We start from the raw sequence: 18,141 nt of genomic DNA, 5'->3' as shown, positions 1-18,141 counted from the left end.
CCAACTCTTTGTGAACCCACTTGGACTTTTAATTTTTTTGGCAAAGATACCAGAGGGATTTGTAATTTCCTTCTTCTCCCTTGCCTAGGGTATCACAAGTACAGATTTTACAGATGAGGAAACTAAGACAAACGGGGTTAAGTGACTTGCCCAGGATAACACAGCTAGTAAGTGTCTAAGGCCAGATTTGAACTCAGAAAATGAATCTTCCTGATTCCAAGCCTGGAACTCTATTTACTCCACCATCTAGCTGTCTACCTGATATATAATGGGTACTTAATAAATACTTGTTAATTCATTGACAGAGATAAAAAATGATGAAACATGACACAATACCTGCTATCAAGGAGCTTATAATTTAATAGGGCATTTACAAAAATAAATATGATGATATAATCCATTTCTAATAGAAAGTAATTTGTAGTATTTCTATGCCTTTTTTTTTGTCAAGATGGACCATCTCTTACATTAGCTTTTTTAGTGTCTGGAACCTCTAACAGTCACCATTTTTCATTCTTTGTAACCTTAAAGACCTCCCAGTGCAATTTTAGATTGAGTAAAAGTTGGGAACTTAGTGGGACTTAAATAAAATTCAGCCAGAAACTATTCCTTTAAGAAGCTCAGTAGTAGAAATCCCACTGCTCAAGGCCCTTTAAGAATTCCTCAAAGTCTAGTTGAATGGGAATAACAATGAGACAGAATTGAAGAGGATGGGGCTAGGTCCTATCCATGACTAACAAATCACTGAATGAGACTTGTAACTTTTGGGTCTGATCCCATTGCTTCCTATGTTTGTGCCTTTGTCTCCTTTTTCTAAAACAAGGATAAAACTAAACTTTGTCCTCTTTTGCTGCACATTGATATTGGAAGGGAAGATAAAATAGGGAGGTTTGGGGGGAGAGGAGCTTTGTAAATCCTAGGCATAATTATTATGAGACTGGAGAAAACCCCCTTTAATACATTCAAGGGAAAAATCTCCTGGCTCTCAGTGGGTACACTCACTGAGAATTAATAGGGTTTTCATCTACAGTCTATATGATGTTGTGGCATTGATTGAAGTCCAAGGTCAACATGTGAACCTTGTGGCTCACCCCAGCCTAATGAAGCAGGCTGGGACTGATATTGACCAAAGTAAAAGAAGTGAATACAGATTGCAGAAGGTAAGATTTATGCCTACCTAACACTCCCCTGTAATAGGCTTACAAGGCTATTACTTCAAGCCTTGCTGTGGATGGATGTCAGAGTTGACATTTTAGCTTTACCATGATGCCACATCCCTACACTGACAGGCTTCAGTGGTGCTGATTTAGCAATAGCCTAGGAGACATGGCCCCCAAAGAAAAGGGGGACCAGAGGGGAAAGAACTCTCTCCTCTGCCAATGAGAGAGGAATAAAAGGTGGATGTTATAGCTTTCACTGTGTGATTCAGAGAGGGCACCTTGGAAAGCCACAATTTGCCAAAATGAAAAAGTTGAACTGTCCAATCTCTCCCCATTTTGGAATTTCCATATTCACCAATTATTGATTGAACTATTGCAAGGATTCCAAAGACCCTATAGCCCTAGCCCTAATTTTACAGTTGGGTAAATAGACTTGCCTAGGGTACTACAGGCAATAAGCATTTCCAGTAGGATTTGAAGCTAGATCTTTTGTTTTCAGAACCATATTTTTTTTTAAACCCTTACCTTCCATCTTGGAGTCAATACTGTGTATTGGCTCCAAGGCAGAAGAGTGGTAAGGGTAGGCAATGGGGGTCAAGTGACTTGCCCAGGGTCACACAGCTGGGAAGTGTCTGAGGCTAGATTTGAACCTAGGACCTCCCGTCTCTAGGCCTGGCTCTCAATCCACTTAGCTACCTAGCTGCCCCCCCAGAACCATATTTTTTTAATAGTACCACAGTGTGCCTAGGTAGGCTAGATGTCTAGATGTAATTTCTTTCCAATGAAGATGATGTAGTTGAGGGATAGGGTTTGGGATTGGTAGGAGAGATCTTTGATAGGATAAGACAAAGAAAAGTTAAGTGCCATGGTGGATAGGGAATTGGATCTGGAATCAAGAAAACCTTTGTTTGAATCCAACCAAAATGACAGTGGGCAAGTCACTTAAATTTTGTCTGAGCCACTGTTTCCTCATCTGTAAAATGAAGGATTTTGACTCAGTGACCTCTCTTCAGCTCTAAATCTGTGATTCCTCAATGTTTATTACTTTTCCAAAGGGTCTAAAACCATGCTACCACTTCTGAAATAGATATGCCTTAAAAGATTAGGGCCCTTGGTAAACCAGCATACTTCTCCAATTAATTGAAGTGATTCCTAAACCATCCCACTGAATAGAGCACTGGACAAGAAGAAGAAGGGGAGAGAACAAGCATTTATTTAGCATCTGCTATGTGCCAGGCACTGTGCTAAACTCTTTTAAAATATTATCTCAATCTTTACAACTAGCTTTGGAGGTAGGTACTATAATTATCTCCATTTTGCAGTTGGGAAAATTGAGGGAGAGATTGTGACTTTCTCTGGGTCTGAGGCCAGATATGAACTCAGTTTGAGGTTGATATGGAATCTTTCTGACCTTAGGTCCATGGACCTATCACTAAACCACCTACTTGCCTAAGAGTTAAGAGAAACTGGATTCCAATCCTGATTCAGCCTAGCCATGTGACACAAAACTATCTAACCTCCTCTGTTTCCTCATTTTGAAAACAAAGGGGTTGGACTTGACATCAAAGGTCTCTTTTAGGTCTAGAATATAGGACTTAAGGACCAAAGATACTTCATTGTAGAATGATCCACAAGCCACCCTCCTTCCTTTTCTTCCATTCCAAGCACTGATTATAGCGGTTTGTTCCTTGCTGTTGAGCTATGCATGCAGCAGGCACTCGCTATGTGCTTATTAAAAAAGTGAATGAGTGAATGTTGAATTTTGGTAGATGAAGCATTAAAGATTTAGAATTAAATCTCTTTGGGATGGCCAGACTTTGAGTCTTTTATTGGCCTTGCATCTCCTAGCTGTCTGTTTTCTTCTTTTCCTAGGGTGGCATGATTGCTTTGCTCCTCTCCATCCTGTGTCTAGTCATGATCCTCTATACCCGTCGGCGCTGGTGTAAGCGGAGACGTGTGCCCCAACCCCAGAAGAGTGCTAGTGCAGAGGCAGCTAATGAGATACACTACATCCCTTCAGTTCTGATTGGTGGACATGGTCGGGAAAGCCTGAGGAATGCACGGGTGCAGGGCCACAATTCAAGTGGCACCCTAAGCATTCGAGAGACCCCCATCCTGGATGGCTATGAGTATGATATCACAGACCTGAGGCATCATCTGCAACGGGAGTGCATGAATGGTGGTGAAGACTTTGCCAGTCAGGTGACTCGGACTCTGGACTCACTCCAGGGTTGCAATGAGAAGTCTGGGATGGACCTCACACCAGGTGAGAAGGAGCAAAAGATTCTTGATCTCTCTGGGGCTCCCTGAGGCTTTCTAGATTTGGCTGGCTGGAGCTGGGGGAGGGTTTAAGTTTCTCCAGTCCAGGCAGTTATTTGCATAAGTGGTTGGTTATCTCCATGTCTGATCGCCTATAGGGAAGCAGAATAAATCACTTGTAATAATTGATTGAGTTGAGAATTGATCCTGGATCAAAATTCTGGACAAAAAATCCTGGAGTGAATCCTTCTTTCTTTTCAACTCAAGCTGAGATTTGAGACTCATAACATAAGAGTGCCTTCATACCCTTTCAGTTGCGTCATATATTCAGCTTAAGAAACAAAGAGGCAGAAAAATCCATTATGTATATGTGTTGATATGAAACATTGCATATAGAATGAATGCAACTTCATCATCCTTCATAAATGAAGATGATTCTTTAAGGTCCAACTTTGGTATCACTTACTCCACGATATCTTTCTTGATGTCCCTAGATAAATATGATGCTTCCCTCCCCAAACTGCTCACATATTTCTGTTGGATTTTTACTTTAGACTTTTCTCATTCTACTTTGTATTAGAAGCATCTGTGATATGTCTCATCGCCCTTTTAGATTACCATGCTCTCATGGGCAAGGATTGTATCAATTTTGTTCTTTGTATCCCCACCATCAAGCACAATGTGTTATACAGAGTATATACTTAATAAATATTTGTTGAACTTCTCATCCCACAATTTTTTTCTCTTTTTCCCATCTTGCATTCTCCTTTGTATCATGTTTATTTGTATACATGTCAAGTTTTCTCCATTAGATTATAAGCCCCTTGTGGGCAGGGACTATTTCATTTTTCATCTTTGCATCCCTAACACCTTGCTTATATCCAATAAATATTTATTGAATTGAATTGGTTTGTTGAATTTGAATTTGAATAACATTTCCTGTTACATTATTATCCATAATCTCTAAGCCTTCATCTCAGGAAAAATGTCCTTATCAGTTCCTCCAAAAAATGGATGTAGCTGCCTCAGAAAGAAGTGAGTTCTGCATCACTGGAAATCTTCTTGCAGAAGCCAGATGACTTCTTGTTGAATACAGGATAGGAGGGATTTTTTTTTTTTTTTGGATTCAGGTCTGACTTGATCATCTCTGGGGTCCCTTCCAACTCTGAGCTTCTGTTTTATTATAGATTATATTGGCTTCATTCATCTCATTAATATACCATCTTATCCTGTTATTCGGGACCCAAGAAGTCTTGTTTTTCCATAGGGAAAATAACGATGAATAAAGGTATCAGTGTGACAAATGCCAACATTTCTCATCTGTGGAACTACTAGATAGCTGAAGCTTAGAAATGAATTGTTTGGGATATAGTAAGGCTTGAAGGACTCAGACAGAGCCCCTGGAAGGAGATTTCCCTTCTCCTTTCCCTTCCTCCACTTTAGTTTGTTTTATCCATAGTTCTTATTCACATCCAGAAACAATAAATTCCCTACAGGTCAGTTCCTAGGACAATAAGCCCCTAGGGACTGTCTAGATTTTCTGTTAGGGAAACTGCTGAGAGCTTTTCATTTTACATACAGTCTGTTGTATTTCCTTATTGTTTTATACGTGTAAGTCTTCTTTCCCCAGTGAGATTTTAATCTTAAAAAGCTCAATGAGGGGAGAGGGAATGTCTCATAGATCTTCTGTATTCAAGAGTGCCTACCCCAGTACTAAACACTGAGTAGCTGTTTAATATTAACAATGATCATAAAACACATAGCACCTTAAGGATTAGAAAGCACTTTAGACAAGAGATGTTTTATGTCCATATTACCTATAAGAAAACTAAGGTTTAGGGAAGCTGAATGACTTGTTTTGGGTCAAACAGTTAAGTGAGATGAATTCAAACCCAGATCTTCCAGGATTCTACATTAAATGCTCTAAATAATTATGTGATTTTCCCATTTTAAGAGTTTCACTCTCCATTCTTTATAGTTCCACTAGTGGCAGATGTGAAATCTATTCCAATAGAGTAGAAGCTTTCAGAATATCAACCCAACTAGATGGCCTTCAAACACAAATGCGAACATCATCTCCACATTTTACCTGTTGACTTTTATCACTGAGGAGATGACTCCAAAATATACTCATTAAATCCTACTCTGTTTCCCAAGAAGCAGATTGTCTATGGTACATTTCAAGCTGAATATCTCAAATGTGCAAAGTGTAACTCATTACTTTTCTGTTAAACCCACCTTCTTTCTGAATGTCTCTACTTCAGGAGGGCACCTCCAGTATTCTAGTCTTTCATGTTTGCAACCTCATTATCATCTTCAACTCTTCATTCTTCTTCATCCCACTTACTCAGTTGCCAAGTCTTGCCATTTCTGGTTCTAAAATGCCTCACATCCATCCTCTTCTCTTTACTCTCCCTATTTCAAGCCCTCACTACCAATTTCCTTCAGTTGCCTTCATGGATATTGGAACAAATTGTCCTCATCTGTGTATTCCACCAGGAAAAGTCTTCAGATGCTTGGAGTAGACATCCCCCTAAATCACTGAGAGGTTTGAGGACAACCTGCTTTAACCTTTCTGTTGTGAAGGTTTTGCTGGGATGTGGCTGCTGTGTTTGCTACAACTTCTTGGAGCCACAGGCAAGAGTTGGGTGGGAGGTAGACACTTAAGCCCAAAAGAGTGCTCAGCAAACCCTCACACCAGAGATGCTATTCTTCCCTGAACATCTCACGAACCCCATATGGTGGAATGGGCAGATGAGAGCAACTTAGCCTAATGGCCACGGAAGTGGCTAAAACAGGCACTGTACGCTTACCAGATATCAAAGATGCTAAGATTTTGCACTGCATCCTGAGCAACCGCCAGTTATCCTGCCTTTTCCCTTGTCACTGGACTTTGATGACTCTGGAAGAAAGAGGGAGAGATGAGTATGCCTCACTTAAATTCAATTGATAGGCAAAACATCATTCCATGATGGCATTAGTCCTCTTAAAAGATGAAGGACAATAACAATTTATTTCCTAGACTTTTACACTTATTATACTCATTACTCTCCTTGGCTTAGGTCTCTTCTCTTTTCGCCATATCTTCTATTAGTTGTCAATGTAGTTTTCCCAAAGCTCAGGTGTGACCATGTCATTAACCCCCTCCATTGAATGAACCTGTTGTCTTCCTCTTACTTCTAAGATCAAATATGAGTTCCTCTGTTTCAATTAGTATCTCCAACCACCTTTCCTGTCCCATTATATATTACTCTCTTTTTTCATTCTCTGATCTACCCAAACTGGCTTTCTTACTGTTCTAAATGCATGACATTCCATTTCTGGTCTTACTTCTGTTCTTTTCACCAGCTATCCTCTAACTTTGGAAAATATTTCCTTTTCCACATCCATTCCCCACTTTGAAATCCTTTTTTTTCCTTCAAAATTGAGCTAACGTGTCACCTTTTACGTGAAGCCTTTCTTGATTCCCCTTAGCTACTTATTTCTCCACAAAAACATATCAATGATCATTTATGTATTTTTATATGTGTTATATATACTTATTAGGATGCATCCACTATTAGAACATAAGCTCTCCAAGGGCAGTGACTGCTTCATTTTGTGGTTTTTGTGCCTCGAGTACATCTAGCACAATTCCTTCCACATTGGGATTCAATGGGGAGCTGGGAGAGCACCTAATAAATACTTGTTTGCTTTCTGCCCAAGGATCATAATAGGACTAGCTAGGTTTGGAGATGATCACAATATCATAGATTTAGATATGAAGGGTACTTTAAAGATCAGTGAGTTCAACCCCATTTTACAGATGAAGAAACTGAGACCAAAAGAAGGAACATTACTTGCCTAGATTCACACAGGTATTAAGAATCTGAAGTTGGACTCACACTTAAACTCAGGCCTTCAATATTTTTTCCCTTTAATCCATGGCTATCTGGTGAATCTGATTATCAGAACTCTGGTCACAAGGGTTGAGCTTTTTTGGCAATATCAGCTCATGAAGATTCCTTCTCAAATGTAGGATTGCTATCTGTATCTGTGGAGGGCGTCACAACACTATTGAAATCACAGGCCCTTGAAGCATCAAAGTAAACATCTGCTCTCTAAATGTTGTTTACCTAAACAGTACTTAAACCTTACCACTCTATGAGTGAATTTCTTTGCTCTTTTGCTACTCTTTTGGTTTTTCCTATGAAAGTCGATGCCTCTGATTCTCCTTGCTCAGGAAGTGACAATGCCAAGCTGTCTCTGATGAACAAATATAAAGACAACATCATTGCCACCAGCCCTGTGGATGCAAACCACCAACAGGCGACCCTCCTGTCCCACACCTCTAGCAACCAGAGGAAAAGGATCAATAACAAAGCTCGAGGTATGTGTGGGAGCTCTGTTAGCAGCTCAGAAGATTAGTGAGCTTCAAGGCAATATCAGAAGGAGAAGACTATCTTCTCATATACCCACTTAAAGTGAATTTTCTTGTATCAAAATAGATAATAACTCACATTTACATATGCTTTAAGGTCTGCCAAATTATTTTCTTACAAGTAGCCTGTGAGGCAGGTAATTAGCTATGTAGGCATAACACCCTCCAGTTTATAGATGGGGAAAACTGAGGATGCTAGAGATTGTGATTTACCTAAGGGCATACAGCTAAAAACATTAAAATCAGAATTTGAATCCAGAACATCTAGACTTCTACTTTACCATTTAACAGGAAAATCCTTCCCCTCACTGCTTAGATCTATCTTTTTTTGAGGACCTTTACTGATTGCTTAGGTGGAGAGATGGATAGAGGGACCCTATTGAGGTCCCTGCTTTAGGTTAGAGAGATGGATAGGGGGACCCTATGGAGGTACCAGCTTTATTTTAGGAATTCTGTCTCCATAACAATTTCTATTATTCTATTGAAATGATGAAAGCCATGTGGTGCTACAGGAAGAATTCTAGATTTGGAGCTGGTGGACATGGATTCAAATTCTGAATCAATACCTCTCTCCCTAGATGAGCTCAGGGAGTCACTTCATATTCCTGGACCTTAGTTTCCTAGTTTGTAAAAATGAGGGGAGTAGAACACATCAGATACCTAATAATCAAGAGAGCAAGAGGGCAAGAAACAAAGTGTGTGATCTATGTATGCACAAGGAATACTTCTATAAATGTGGAATATATTTGAGTGGAAATCAAATATACACACATTTTTTTTTCCTTTTTCTGGAGAGCTGGGTATTAAACATTTACCAGCACACTCCTGACATAAGTCAACCCTGGCTGAACACATAGTTGTTCTGAATGAGTTGGGAAAGGAAAGTCAGGCAAAGCTTGATGGATTTGGGGACTTGAGGGTGGTGGGGTGGGGAGGTTGTTCTTGAGCTGCTGCTGCTGAGCTTGATATTTTCCTTTTCATTACAGCTGGATCTGCCTTCCTGAACCCTGAAGGAGATTCAGGCACAGAAGCAGATAATGACCCACAGCTGACTTTTTACACAGATCCCTCCCGAAGCAGGAGGCGGAGCAGAGGTATGAGAGGTCTCCCTGAGGTGACAAGGGAGTAGGCAGTACAAAGGAGCATACACTGTGCTCTCCAGAGAGCAGTGCTAGAGAATATATTTTATAGATGAGGGTCTATTGTGTCTTTCCCAATCTGTGTACTCTATGCAAGAACGCAGTGCTAGACTAGGTATGTGCTAGCTAATAATATTTAAGGAGTTATACAACCTCTTTGCTACAGTTGTAACTAGGGTGGTACATTTAGGGACTTATCCCAGGGCACTGAAATTTAGAGGGAATAGAATTTATGACAGCATGCTATACCATCTGGCTCTTTGCTTCCCATAATGGTAGTCCTGGTAACGGAAACCTTGGGTACCTCAGGCTTTGTCTCTCCATCATTAGGTTGTCCTGAGGCATCCTTATTCTTGTAGAGTGGTGACACAGTCTCTTTCTAACTTAAATAATGTGTTTGCTCCCATTTCAAAACTGCGAATTACAGCTTTATTTGTCACTCAGGTGTCATCATTTAGATATCTTCTGCTCCAACATTTTTCTCAGAGAGAATCTTGAGTAATGTGATAAGATATGGAAAAACTTCAATCCATATTATCCTAGGTGTCTGGGAGGCAAAGCCATGTGTCAAAGTTATGTTCTGTAGGGAAGGTTCTTGAACAAACATAATAAAGTTTTCTTCTTCAGGGAGAGAAGATAAGTAAACCTAGAGATGAAGTTAGAAGATCATTTCTCCTAGAATATGGTGGATAAAAAAATCTCAACTTAATTGAAAGTATTTCTTGATCAGATGAGTCTGTGTCCTTCCTTCTGAGAGTGGCAGGAATGTTTTATGACTAAACAAAGGGAAAAAGAAAAAGGAAACGAAAAAGAGAAAAAGGAAAGGGGGAAAAAAGAACAGATGCTCTGTGTTATGCATATACAAATAGCTAACATGTATTGTTTTTAAAGTTTGCAAATGGATGATGGCATATGTAGTATATATAGCTTATTTTAATAGTGTGTATTAAGTAGCCTTATTTATAGAACAATATACAAATAAATAAAAACCATAATATATTCATATATACAAATATATACACACACTATGTGCATCTGTGTATGTAGATAGAGATTTTAAAAATCTGTCTATATCTGTCTATATCATATGTAAACTTCATCCCATCATTGAGAATCAAATGTTCTTAATTATGTAGTGTGACAAGGAAATCACTTTAAAAGACTGATATATATTAATTTAAGGTCGCCAAGGAATTCAGCTATGTAATTCCTAAATGAAAAATCAAGTCAGCAGTCAACCTTTTATGGAGTTTAATTACAAACAGGAGGAAGAAAGGTATTAGAGATAGAGAGAGAGGGAGAGAGAAAGGGGAGAGAAGGGAATAGGGCTTAAATACCCCTTCTGTTTAGGCTGGGCCAAAAGGCCCAAGCCCTTAGATAGCTGAGGCAAAGAAAAGAGATCAGTCCCTATCACTCACGTGACCAAAATGGAGAAACAGTCTCAGGGGCCTCCACCTCCAGCTTCCTTCAGAGCAAGCTTCTCAGAGCACCACCTCTCCAATCAACCACCTCTAGTCCTCAGACCCCTCTATCTTTAAGGAAACCATCCAAGTTCCCTCCCCTCAGTTCTCACATCTACCAATCACTGTCCATGTCTTCTCTATGCCAATGGTGGCTCTAGCTTAACCCAGGACCGTCCAGAGGTCTGTGGCTTTGCACATGTCCGTTGAAGGTCATATTCTCAAATATTTAAATCTTGATCCTTTGCTATAGCCCTTCCTAAATCCTGTTACCCTGAGTAGGGTGGAGATTGGAATAATTAAATTTTGATCTATGCTACAGCCCTTCCTAAATCCTGTTAGGACTGAGTAGGGTGTAGATTGTAATTTCCAAGACCTGGTTCTGTCATTCCAAGTATCTCTATTGTATCAATTCTAAAATAAATCATGACTCAAAGAACCTCCCGCTCCATGCTTAAGCATAGGTCAAAGCCCTCTCCATTGTTCAGCAAAAGGTTTCTGTCCTAAAGTAATCTCAGGTAGGGAGGAGAAGGACCCTCCCTACCTAATGTTGGAAATGGGGAAATTTCCAACATTCATAAGCCTAAGAAATTTTAAGGTTTACAGTAGGTATCCCTGAAATGCTATATAAGAAAATTTATATTGAGAAATCACAAAGTAATTACCTCTAAGGCTTCTTTTAGATATTAACTTATCTTTTAAATACATATGTTTGTTAGTATTAATAATTCTATGAGAGATTATAGATAAGGGGGGAAATACCAGGATATTAGGGGCCATTAAGATGGAATTTTAAAAAATCTGATTTTAAATATACAAATTTATATATATTAAAATGAAATATGTATGTATAAAAACATAAAAAAAGTTTCCTTTTAAGGACATTGAATTCACAGCAAATTTCAATTTCATATCTAAGTAAAGGATATCTGTGCTTACTAAAACTATGTACTTGAGCCTTAGAGCAGCCCTTTTCACCTTTCTATTTTAGGATTCCTGGTAATGTCTCCTTTTTGTCATTTTTTATTCTGGGCAACTGGACCTATTAACTCTGTATATTGCCTTTCTCTATTTTTAGCATTTTCAATATCTACCAAGCTTGAGCTATTTCTATCCCTTAGGTCAGTTGGGCAGAATTTGCCACTTAGCTTAAACTTTGGGGTACAAGAGCTTGGCACCAAAAGCTGGTTAGGGGAGAGAATTCCATCTTCCTGGGTCTTTTGTGACTCACCTCTGCAAAGGACATAATGTTGTACCTCTCCCAGTTCCACCCCAAGATCAGGACCAGGGCCTGAGGTTACACACATTAGTTCCAAGCTCTCTACATTCCTGTTTCCTTCATAATGCTTCTTGAGAATGAATAAGTCATACAAAGTGAAGGAGATAGAAGTGCTTTCCAGAATGGATGGCCCCTGATACAATGGGCTAAGTTCTTTTATGGGCTGCTGTTCTTTTATGATTATTGTGGGTTTGGAAGAGAGAAAAGAAGAGAAGTCAAGTTTCAGACTCAGGTCCCTGGGCTCCTTACCATTTGTTGCCTTTCTCTTGTCTGGTTTGCAGTGGGTTCTCCAAGAAGTCCTGTGAATAAGACCACCCTGACTCTCATCAGCATCACCAGCTGTGTGATTGGCCTCGTCTGCTCATCCCATATGAGCTGCCCACTCATTGTCAAAATCACCCTGCATGTCCCTGAGCACCTGATCGCAGATGGTGAGCCTATCCTCCCATGCATGAGGCCAACTCAATTCCCCACAACTTGATTTTCTAGACACAGTAAAGTGAAAGATCAGAAATTTTAAGCTTTAAGATTTAATGTGGAATAAGGAATTGAGTCCTGGACTTGTAGTCAGGAAGATCTGGGTTCACATAGTACTTGTCACACTTAATAGCTATTTGATCATGAGCAAATCCCTAAACTTTTCTGAGCTTTGGGCAACTGTTTAACAGTATAACAGTAACAGCATAAATGCAACTAACATTAATGGATAAACTTATTACATCCTACTATCATAATGACCTTGGGCAAGTCACTTAACCATTTATCCTCAGTACCCACTTATGTAAAATAACTTCATTGGGCTAGCTGGTCTCTAAAGTTCCTTCTTATTTGAAATTTATGATCTAAATACATTAAAGTAATGATTTTCTCAATGGTATGCTCTTATTGGAATGAAGTTAATATAGCCCAAAAGGGGACCAACTTGCAGTGAGAGAGATGCCTACATAGGAGACTATATTAATTTTTAATGCCCAAATATCTCTTTGATATTTTCTTTCTTTGAAATTAGGATCCTCATGAGAGGATGCATAGTTCAAGTTGTCAATAAGCAATCACAATATCCATGGCCAGTAAGGATTATTAGCATGTACTTTTTTCTTCTGGTGTCTATCAGGCTCCATAGTCATTTCTGAAAAAGTTGCTGCAAATGAAAATTTGTATTTCTATTTTGAGGTTTCCATGACTTAATTCTCAAGTCATTCTCTTCATAAGATTGTCAACTTACAACTGGAATGGACAAGAAGGAGCCTTTGAGTACAAACTCCTCATTTTACATATTAGGAAACCAAGACCCAATGTTCACATAGATGGCAAAGAGAAAAATCAAACCCACTTCTTTTTGTTGACTCAAAGTCCAACTCTCTTTCCATTGCATTATGATGTCTTCTTAAAGACACTAAATTGATTCTTCAAAATCTTCTACCAAGGGACCATAAGCTAATGCATCTTTCTTATCTCATTCCCAACCAGTTTCTAATTATTGCCTATCTCTAGCATAATTACTCAAAACCCACATTTAATTCTCCTTTCACAGAAAATGAATTGCAGGCTATTAGTTATCATATAGTAAAATACTAATATTTCCTACCCAGCTGTACACACATTGGAGCTTTAGCCTGACTTGGGTCATCATTTGATTTCAAACTTAGGAGTTGTATGAGGGGGATTGGGGTTGACATCATGGTTTGAGGTTGATCATCAGATAGTCCTAGGTCAAAGTTATTATATATTCAGGGATTTTTTTAATCTTTATTTTCTTTCTCTTCTCCTTATAGGGAGCCGCTTTATCTTACTGGAGGGCAGCCAACTGGATGCCAGTGATTGGCTGAATCCTGCCCAGGTGGTGCTCTTCTCCCAGCAGAACTCCAGTGGGCCCTGGGCCATGGATCTTTGTGCCCGGCGGCTCCTAGACCCTTGTGAACATCAATGCGACCCAGAAACTGGTAGGCAGGAGCACCGGGCAGCGGGTAACTGTCAGAGATGTCATGCCTCTTGTAATCATTCATGTGTAGCTTGGGCCATCACTCCTAACTTTTGTAATAAGGGATTATTTGAAGGATAAATGATAACTAAAGGGCTTCTCCCTTCCTCCCTTCCTCCCTTCCTCCCTTTCTTCCCTTCCTCCTCCCTCCCTCCCTCCCTTTTATGGGTCTCTTCTGTTCGTCTTCCTAAATCAACTCACTTCCACACTTTCCTATACTTCCCTGGGGGCCATTGAATGTATAAGTTAACATCAGGGCCCTGGACACTGACCAAGTTGGCTTAACATTCAGGATCATTTCCTGACCACAGACATGGTAGAAAATGATACTTCTAGCCCTTAGGAATGGTATTCACAGGACCAATCACATTTGGAATCCATTTTTTCCAGGCTATCATAATGCCAATCAGCATTCAAAAAGATACTCATTCAACTTTGTTTAAGGGTTCCTAGATGTAACTACTCCTTTTAGCCTTGATAAGATTTCTAGAACTCATGGGCTGAGTGGCATGAGGTGGTGCCACCAGGGAGATTGTGTGGTGCATTATGTCTAGGGTTGAGGGTAAAGTTAAATATCAGAACTCTGTGTCCACTGTCCCAGAAGTACCAGAGCATAGATTTAGAGCTGGAAGGGGGCTTAAAGTTCATTTAGTCCAATTCTTTCATTTTCTAGAGGTGGTGCTAAGGCATAGAATGGTTAGGGGACCTGCCTATGAACACAAAGAGAGTAAGGTAATAAGATTATGATTTGAACCATGGTCCTTTGACTCCAACCTTAATATTATGTCCAATATACTGTGCTGCCTCTCTCTCTGTCTTTGTCTCTCTCTGTCTCTGTCTCTCTCTGTCTCTCTCTCTTTCTGTCTCTCTCTGTCTCTCTATCTCTCTGTCTCTCTCTCTCTCTCTCTCTCTGTCTCTCTCTCTCTGTCTCTCTGTCTCTCTCTCTCTGTTTCTCTCTCTCTCTCTCTCTCTCTCTCTCTCTCTCTCTCTCTCTCTCTCTCTCTCTCGCTCTCTCTGTCTCTATTCACACACATGGATTTTAATGGGAAGGGAACTTCAGGACTGGAAAAGAATAAATATTATTTCAATTCTCACAGAGGGAAGAGAATGAAGTCCTACAGCTGCAAGCACCTGTGTTTGGGGAAACAACTTGCTTCTAGGTCTAATAGGCTAGTAAACTCAGACTACAAGAGCAGAGCAGTTGACTTGAGGTAGCTAGGTGTCAAGTGCAATTGCCTTAACTTCCTTTAAATTACTACTTGTATAACATTGAACAAGTCACAACCTCTAGGCTTCAGTGTTCTCATGTGCGTAAAACAAACTTAATGAGGGCTTCTAGAGTCTCTCCTGAATCTGTACTGATGATCCCCCGATGCTCCTCTCCATGTACTTTGCAATCCAGTAACCCTGGCCTTCTTGTTGTTCTTTATACATCATATCCCTCCACTCGATTACATTCATTGTCTCTGGATATCCTTCAATCCTCAAACTCTCTTCCTTTTTCACCTCCATTTAATAGTTTCTTTGGCTTTCTTCAAGTCTCAGCCAAGTCCCACCTTCTTTGAGAAAACTGTCTAATTCTTTCTTAACCTTTTTGTCTTTTTTTCTGAGACTCCCTTAATTTTTCCTAAATATAGGTGTTTTAGACATAGTTTATATATAAATATATGAGATACAGAGCTTGCTGAGAATGGGGATATGTCCACTGACTGTCTGACTAGGACATTGAAATAATGACTTACTAAATGGTATGCTTTTACTGAAATGAAATTAATAGATCTTGAAAACAGCCTTTTGACTCGTGGGAGACAAAATCAGTCAATAAATACATATTAACAAACAACTATTAAGCACCTATTATGTACCAGGCAATGTGATAAGCACTGAGGATATAAATACTAAAAAGATAGACAATTTTTGCCCTCAAGGAGATTACAATCTAGTGGGGGAAGACACCCAAATAGAAGCTGAAGAAGTGAGATGGAGGAGTGGACAAGGTAACTGGGCCATGGAGATATGATGGATATGTCCAAAGAAATCCAGATGAGTGGAGCCAGTTGAAAAATGAGAAGGCTGTACTGATTCTCCTCTTTAGTTGGAAGTATTGTCACTCATGGATAGTTTTACTGTTCAATCAGAAGTCAGAACATTCTCGTTTCCTTTACTTGAAACTTTCTTTTGACTTTGGTTTCTTCAAAATTTCTAGAACAGGGGCAGATATATGGCTCAGTGGGTTGAGAGTCAGGCCCAGAGATGGGAGGTCCTGGGTTCAAATTTGACCTTAGACACTTCCTAGCTGTGTGACCTGGGGCAAGTCATTTAACCCCTTGCCTAGCCCTTACTACTCTTCTGTCTTGGAATCAATTGATTCCTTGGTATAGATGGGAGGTAAGGATTTAAAAAAATATTTCTAGAACATATTTTTAAAATTCATATTTAATTTGTTACATTAAAATTCCAAAGTAACTCCCTCCCTTACTCCTCGCCCCACTTAGAGAAGGTATCATTGACAAAGATAGATGTATATATATAAAACTAGGTCTTTATTTCTATTTATCAGCTCTTCCTCTGGAGGTGGACATATACAAGTCCTTCATCAAACAATATTTCTATTTCTGTATATATTGTTCTATTGCATCTTCTTGTTTCACTCTTTATAATTTCATGTAAGTTTTTCTGTGTTCCCAAATTAACCTGTTCATAATTTCATTTGGCATAGTAGTATTCCATCACAATCATATGCCACAGCTTGTTTAGCCATTCCCTAAGTGATTTTTATTTTATTAAATTTATTTTTTAAAAAAAGTATCTTCTCTCTTAAAATCAATACTTTGTATTGGTACCAAGGCAGGAGAGTATAAGAACTAGGCAAAGGGGCTTAAGTGACTTGCCCAGGGTCACACAGCTAGGAATGAAGCCACATTTGAACCCAGGACCTCTCTAGACCTGGCTCTCAATCCCTTGAGCCACCTAGCTGGTGCCCCAATACACCTCATATTTTTAGTATATGGTTGGTGAAAATCTAGACAAAGAAGTAGTTATCACATTCCAGTTTGCCTTCATTAACATGCCAGATAATGCCATTTCCCTTTTTGATGATGATGATATGATTATGATGATGCTTAGCATTTATACAATACTATAAGGATTGCAAAACACTGGACAAACATCATATCATTTTTTCCTTGTATTTACCTGTTAGGTGACATTTTATCCCCATCTTACAGATGAGGAACATGAGGCTGAGTTTAAATGATTTGTTCTTGGTCACACAGCTAGCAGGTGAGATCAGGTTCAAATCCCTCCTATAGTTCTGGCTGAGTGCTCTCATACCTGTCTTTTTGAGGAGGTTATTTGGCAAATCAGGATTTATTTAAATTTTGGCAAGGCTCTGGGCAAAGTTTTTCTCTACTTTTCTTGCAAACAAGATGAGGAGATGTAAGGCCACTGATAGTATATTTGGGTAGGCTTGGAACTTTCTGAATGGCCAGGCATATAGAATAGTTCTTAGCAGTTTGATACCCACTTAAAGGGGGTGATATTCCCCTGACATCAAACTGTTTTTCATCCCATGCTCTCATAACATTACTGACGACTTAGACAAAGACATAAATTACATACTTACATTTGTAGGTAACAAAAAGTCTGGGAGGCATAGCTGATACAATTGTTGAGTTGGAATAGGAAAGGATCTTGACAGTTGTAAAGATTAAAATTTAGGGGAGATGGGGAGACTGAGGCAGGTAGAAATTAGTTTCTCTCTGCAAGGAGTATTATATTTTTTAGAGGTTTATTAAAGGCTAAAGATTAAAGAATATACAAGTAAGAAACATGTGCCTAGGCCAGAGGCCTAGACAAAATAACCTCACATCACGCAAGAGACCGTCTGCACCAAAACGGAAGTCCAAAAAGAGCCAAGAGACCCTCAAAAGCCTTTGAATCAGCTTAAATACCTTCTCGATCTCGGCCCAGGTGAGATTACAAGGCATTCTGGGGAAGTGGAGCAAAGGCTCATGGGGATTGTAGTCCCGTATTCGAGTCTATTTTTTACATTCCCCCCCTTTGATCATTTGCAAAAAATTAATTTTTTTCCAAAGGATCATGAAAACATAATCAATTTAAAGATTACAATAATTGAGGATAAGAGAAAGAAAAGAATAAAACCAATAATTACTGGACCCATTGACAGAAAGCCAGTTAGGGGGCAGTCCCCTTTGGCATGAAAGTATGCATGCAAATAAATGTTCATTAACCACACCCAAAGTTCATTTTGTGCAGCTTGTGGTCTGGAGGCTTCTTCATGATGGCTTCTCCAACAGTTCAGTTTCTGAATTCAGGGAAGTAGCATCTTCTTTACCTAAAATTCTTCTCAAAAGGAATTTAAACTTTGCAATTTAAATAATGATATTTTTTACATTACCCCCGTTAAGAGGGTGATATAAA

At 39.3% G+C, this 18,141-nt stretch overlaps 1 protein-coding gene across 4 annotated transcripts in view; it reads left to right on the top strand.

The window, feature by feature from the left end:
* ASTN1 (astrotactin 1) overlaps positions 1-18,141 on the top strand; it is a 505,111-nt gene that overhangs the window by 240,720 nt on the left and 246,250 nt on the right. For 2 of the 4 annotated variants that reach the window (XM_007480837.3, XM_056815583.1), the window contains exons 3-7: positions 3,033-3,426; positions 7,642-7,788; positions 8,826-8,933; positions 11,999-12,148; positions 13,493-13,660. In XM_007480837.3, coding sequence (XP_007480899.1) covers positions 3,033-3,426; positions 7,642-7,788; positions 8,826-8,933; positions 11,999-12,148; positions 13,493-13,660 — 967 coding nt within the window. Of the gene's footprint in view, positions 1-3,032; positions 3,427-7,641; positions 7,789-8,825; positions 8,934-11,998; positions 12,149-13,492; positions 13,685-18,141 lie in introns of all 4 variants that reach the window. The other 2 variants (XM_001373628.5, XM_016429956.2) reach the window with 1 other exon arrangement.

This window comes from Monodelphis domestica, chromosome 2 (assembly GCF_027887165.1).
Source record: "Monodelphis domestica isolate mMonDom1 chromosome 2, mMonDom1.pri, whole genome shotgun sequence".
NCBI lineage: Eukaryota > Metazoa > Chordata > Mammalia > Didelphimorphia > Didelphidae > Monodelphis > Monodelphis domestica.
This window is presented reverse-complemented; position numbering and strand designations above follow the sequence as displayed.